Source organism: Microcaecilia unicolor, chromosome 12 (assembly GCF_901765095.1).
Source record: "Microcaecilia unicolor chromosome 12, aMicUni1.1, whole genome shotgun sequence".
In the NCBI taxonomy this organism is placed as follows: domain Eukaryota; kingdom Metazoa; phylum Chordata; class Amphibia; order Gymnophiona; family Siphonopidae; genus Microcaecilia; species Microcaecilia unicolor.
In genome coordinates this window covers 84,337,788-84,342,271 of record NC_044042.1, presented here as the reverse complement: position 1 = coordinate 84,342,271, position 4,484 = coordinate 84,337,788, and the positions used below count along the sequence as shown (strand labels likewise).

Sequence of the window (4,484 nt, the reverse complement as noted above, 5' to 3'; positions counted from 1 at the left end):
GGGCGGGGTTAGTGACGTGGGAGGCGGGGCCGATGACGTGGGAGGCGGGGCCGATGACGGGGAGGCGGGGCCGATGACGTGGAGGCGGGGCCGATGACGTGGGAGGCGGGGGCGATGACGGGGAGGCGGGGCCAGTGACGTGGGAGGCGGGGCCGGTGACGGCGGGGGCGGGGTTGATGACGGCGGGGGCGGGGTTGATGACGCGGGGGTGGGGGTGTCAGGGGCGGGGTTTGTGTTTGGGCGGGTTTTGGGCTGTTTTTTGGGCTCCATCGGGCTGGAAAAAAATTTTCCACCTGGCAACCCTGGACATCACTGACCTCAGTGCATTCTAAACTGCCTAGCAGACCACCTCCGAGGGAGCCACGGTACCAGGCACATTAGAATGTTGGAGATAAGAATTATTATATAGGATTATTCTCTGCTTCCTTATTTCTATTACTTTGTGTCTTGATCAATTATAATGTGGACTAAGTAACAATGATATTTCTTATGATCCTGATATATAAGGATGAAGGAAATGTTTCTTTTTCTTTTTGTATTTCTTGATTTTCCTGCATTTGCTTTATTGTAAATGTATATTTGAAACTTATAAAGAAAGCATTAAAAAAAACCAAGACTCAGCCTAACAATAATTGACATAACTACATGTAAACAGTAACAGAAAAAAACATCTAAATAAACAGCTGCACAGACAGCAATAAGCAACTTTGCATGACCAATCACAAGCCGAACCTACAGCCAAAGAGAGAGAATAACAGCTTCCCTTAAGGTAAAAGTAATAAGGTATAATAATAATCTTAAAGAAGAAGTATTTTAACATCCAGATAAACAAACATACTACCCAATACGAGGGCCAAACCATTTGGGAAGGACCAGGAGTAAATAAAAGGAATGGTTTTAAAAAGAATCTGGCTCTTTCTTTGGTTGCGCATTTTTCCTGCGAAGACCCCCCCCCCCAAAGCACCAAAGGGGAAACTCTCGCGAGATGACAGAAGCCGCGCTCCAGAGTTTTCGCAAGGGCTTTGGGAATGGGAGGAGGGTTGGAGAAAAGAGTGACGGAAGGACTCGGTTGCCGGGTAACAGTTGCTTTGGCACCTGCTGCAGTAAACAGACTGGCCGAGAGTGGTAGTAGTCGGTCGGGGGCGAAAGGTAGTTTTAGAGCAGACTGCCCGGTTAAGAAGTGGCCCACTATCGGCCAGTCGGAGCGAAACTAATCTATTGATTGCTCTTCCTTTTTTTTTTCTTCCTCCGAACATGTATAAACTGGATGTTCCCGTGGATCGGAAAGAGGCTGCGGTTTTAGAGAGAAGGAGAAATGCGGAACTGCAAAGGCAAAGCAGAATTTTCGACTGCAAAATTCGGACCATAGGGATTGATAAAGATGCTTTGGATATCCAAGTGAACGACAGGAATATTCAGAAGGAAACTGAAAAGAGAAGGCACGAACTGTATGCCACTCAAATGGTGCAAAATGATAAGATCGCCTGCTTGCTAGAGGACCGGCAAGCTAATGACATCAGAAACCTAAACAAAGCCATGGACGAGTTTCGCCTGTGCAATCAAAAGCCGGAGACTAGACGAGAGTTTGATCTTTCTGACCTGGAAGCTTTAAAGAAATCCCTCCCTGCTCGTCTAAATGACGGTGACCCTCGTTGCACTTTCTCTGGCTTGCAGAAGCTTCTTGGGGAAGATCTGAGCCAAGAGCAGAGAAAAAAATCCCAGCAGGAGCAGCTGAGAGAGTGGTCCTTGCAGCAGCAAAGGGACCTGGCTAAAACACGGGCAGACAAAAAGTTTGCAGACGACCTATATAACAAGAACAGGATTAAACTGGACGAAAGGGCAATGGAACTTCAAAGAATGGAGAAAGAATCGAGACGAGCCGTGTGTTTGGCTACAAAGGACTACAATATAGCGCAGGTGAAAGAACTGGCCGAGAAAAAAGTGCTGGAAAAGCAACAGGTGGAAGAGGACGACAAAGTAGAAATCTCCAATCTCCTCCGAGGAGACTTTCTTTCGGAGAACCCGGAACAGGCATCTAGTTCCTTTGGGCCACATCGTGTGATTACTGATCGCTGGAAAGGCATGGGGGAAGAGGAACTGATGAAAATAAGCGACGTTCAGCAACAGCAAGTCCTGGAGAAAATGAGACTGAAGGAGGAGGAGTGGCAAAGGGATGCACAGTGGAACAGAGAGCGCGTACAAGCGGCCAGAGCAATGACACTTCTTGAAAGGCAGCAAAAGCGAGCGACTCGAGAAATTCGCAGAGCACAGGATCATGCTAATTTAGAACTTGCTGAAGCACAGCAAGCACGGAAACTGTTTGATGACAACGAAGTATATTCGAATGCTCCATCAGCCCAGTATTTTATGCAGTTTAATACAACAAGTCGTTAAAATTCTAGAGATTATATATACAGACTTTCTAGGAAAAGTGAAAATTAAAAAAAGAATCGCAGGTAAAGTTACCCTCAGATGAAATTGTTTTATGTTGTAAATAATGTTAGGTCAATTTATTCATGTAACAATCTCCTCTAGTAACTGTTAATAAACATCTGCATCTTTATTTATGATAGGATTGCGCATTGTCATTCGCCACAACATAGTGTTCAGTTACCACTAGATTAACAATTTTATTTGTTAACTACATGTAATATAGAACCAGGAAAGTCCATAAATGCAAAGATTTAGTCATAACCTGTTCAAAAAGGTATACCATACCGACCCTACTTAAATGCCAGAACCCTGCAGCACAACGAAACCAAAGCACTTAATGGACATAACGTAAATCTTCCTCCAAACCACTCCCTAATGTGATTGCTCCACATGAACCTTATTCTACCTCAACATCACTGTGTAACTGTCTTCCTTAATTCAATTCCCTTTTGTGTTTGTTCCACATGAACCTCATTATACTACAACTTCACTGTGTAACTGTTTATACCGGAATTGGCGAGCGCCTTTACAGTACTATGTAAGCCACATTGAGCCTGCAAATAAGTGGGGTACAAATGTAATAATAAAAATAAATAAATAAAGGCCTGGATGCAAGAGGGAGGACTTCTGTAATATCCAGTGGATGAAGCCCCTGCCATAGGGCAGAGTTTGCCTGCAGGGAGTTACTACTACTACTTATCATTTCTATAGCGCTACTAGACATTCGCAGCGCTGTACACTTGAACATGAAGAGACAGTCCCTGCTCGACTGAGCTTACAATCTAATTAGGACAGACAAACAGGACAAACAAGAGATAAGGGAATATTAACGTGAGGATGTAAAAATAAGGGTTCTGAGCAAGTGAACAAGGGTTAGGAGTTAAAAGCAGCATCAAAAAGGTGGGCTTTTAGCTTAAATTTGAAGACGGTCAGATATGGAGCTTTACGTACCGGCTCAGGAAGTCTATTCCAGGCATATGGTGCAGCAGGATAAAAGGAACGGAGTCTGGAGTTAGCAGTGGAGGAGAAGGGTGCATTTAAGAGAGATTTACCCAGTGAACGGAGTTCCCGGGGAGGAATGCAGGGAGAGGTGAGAGTGGAGAGGTACTGAGGAGCTTACTACTACTAGTGGAAAGAGTGGAAGCGGGGGAGCCTCAATTCTGGCAAGAAATCCATTGCGTGCTCATAAGCGATAAGCATCCCAAGGAGAAGGAACTGATTGTCCCTTGACAAAGTGATTGAGCGAAACAGGCACCTGTCGGGACAGTAAGAACTCCTGGGACCGCTCCATGATACACACAAAGATAAGTGTTTGAATTCAGAATACAAAAATTTAAAAATTAAAAAAACAGAAAACTTTCACTGGATTCACTAGAGCCACTTAGTCACAGTATAAAACGTTGTATAGTTGTGAATTCATCAGTAGATAGAAGAAAAAATGTATATAAAAATTGATCTGGATGGTTGGGGGTTGTCTTTGATTAAAAACGCCACTGAAATTAGGCATAAGAGTTGCATATAAGTGTGTTGCCTAAGTGACTGTATGAGACTTCCCTGAAACACATCCCATGAAGTAATTAAGTGACTGGATCTCTACTATTTGAGTTTTGTTGCGTTTATTTATACATCACAAGTAGAGTGCCATTAAAAAATTGACAGTATCCTAGAAATAAGCAGTGGAATCTCCCCATGAGCATCTTAATAATGGCTATCCAAACCATTTTTAAACCCTGCTAAGCCAACTGCTTTCAGCACATTCTCTGGCAACAAATTCTAGAGTTTAATTACATGTTGAGTAAAGAAATATTTTCTCTAGTTTGTTTTAAATTTACTACTTTGTAGCTTCATTGTGTGCCCCCTAGTCTATTTTTGGAAAGAGCAAACAAGCGATTGATGTCTACCAGTTCTACTCATTATTTTATAGACCTCTATCATATCTCCCCTCAGAAATCTTTTCTCCAAACTGAAGAGCCTTAGCTGCTGCAGCCTTTATTCATAGGGAAATCGTACCACCCCCTTTATCATTTTCATCACCATTCTTTGTACCTTTT

The 4,484-nt window shown here is 43.3% G+C and overlaps 1 protein-coding gene across 1 annotated transcript; it reads left to right on the top strand.

The window, feature by feature from the left end:
• Nucleotides 1-1,188: 1,188 nt before the first annotated feature.
• On the top strand, nucleotides 1,189-2,887 carry LOC115481871 (RIB43A-like with coiled-coils protein 2). Its single transcript, XM_030221314.1, has one exon. The coding sequence runs from the start codon at nucleotides 1,255-1,257 to the stop codon at nucleotides 2,392-2,394; it is 1,140 nt and encodes a 379-aa protein (XP_030077174.1). The 5' UTR covers nucleotides 1,189-1,254; the 3' UTR covers nucleotides 2,395-2,887.
• Nucleotides 2,888-4,484: the final 1,597 nt, after the last annotated feature.

Coding starts and splice junctions, on each gene's coding strand:
- LOC115481871 (XM_030221314.1), top strand. CDS start 1,255: ATGTATAAACTGGATGTTCCCGTGGATCGGAAAGAGGCTGCGGTTTTA.